Source organism: Bison bison, unplaced genomic scaffold (assembly GCF_000754665.1).
Source record: "Bison bison bison isolate TAMUID 2011002044 unplaced genomic scaffold, Bison_UMD1.0 scf7180017864181, whole genome shotgun sequence".
In the NCBI taxonomy this organism is placed as follows: Eukaryota; Metazoa; Chordata; class Mammalia; order Artiodactyla; family Bovidae; genus Bison; species Bison bison.
Genome location: NW_011494753.1, coordinates 8,359,426 through 8,359,934, shown reverse-complemented (window position 1 = coordinate 8,359,934; position 509 = coordinate 8,359,426). Strand labels below are relative to the sequence as shown.

The 509-nt window shown below is 67.2% G+C and overlaps 1 protein-coding gene across 1 annotated transcript in view; it reads left to right on the top strand.

Annotated features, from left to right (window-relative positions):
• The window catches only part of LOC104991051 (chromosome unknown open reading frame, human C15orf39), a 7,099-nt gene that overhangs the window by 1,929 nt on the left and 4,661 nt on the right, over window positions 1–509 (top strand). The window contains exon 2 of the mRNA XM_010843410.1: window positions 3–504. Coding sequence (XP_010841712.1) covers window positions 3–504 — 502 coding nt within the window. The remainder of the gene's footprint in view (window positions 1–2; window positions 505–509) is intronic.

Sequence of the window (509 nt, the reverse complement as noted above, 5' to 3'; positions counted from 1 at the left end):
ATGGAGCATCCCCAGGACTTGGAGGGATGCCACCTTCCCAGAACAGTGTGCAGGCCTTGCCAAAGCCTGGGGCATTCCAGCGGGCATGCCAGCCTCTGCCTGCCAGCCGGCCGTGCTCAGAGCCCATGAGGCCTGCAGAGAAGCCCGTGCAGGAAGCCGAGGAGAAGATGTGGCTGCCCAGCCGCAGAAAGGAACATCCCCAGCCACAGCCGCAGGCCCAGCCCCAGCCCCAGCCACAGGCCCAGCCCCAGCCCCAGCCCCAGCCCCGGCTTGATGAGCACCCCGGGGCACCCATTGTCATCGGAGATAGTCCAGTTCCGCGCACCCCACCGCCGCTCCCACCCTGTGCCCAGGAGCGCCAGTCTCTGCCACAGAATGAGGGCTCACTGCCCCCCAGCTCTCCACCCATGCCGGTCATCGACAATGTCTTCAGCCTGGCCCCCTACCGTGACTACCTGGATGTGCCAGCACCCGAGGCCCCAGCTGAGCCTGAACTGGCCCCAGCCCCA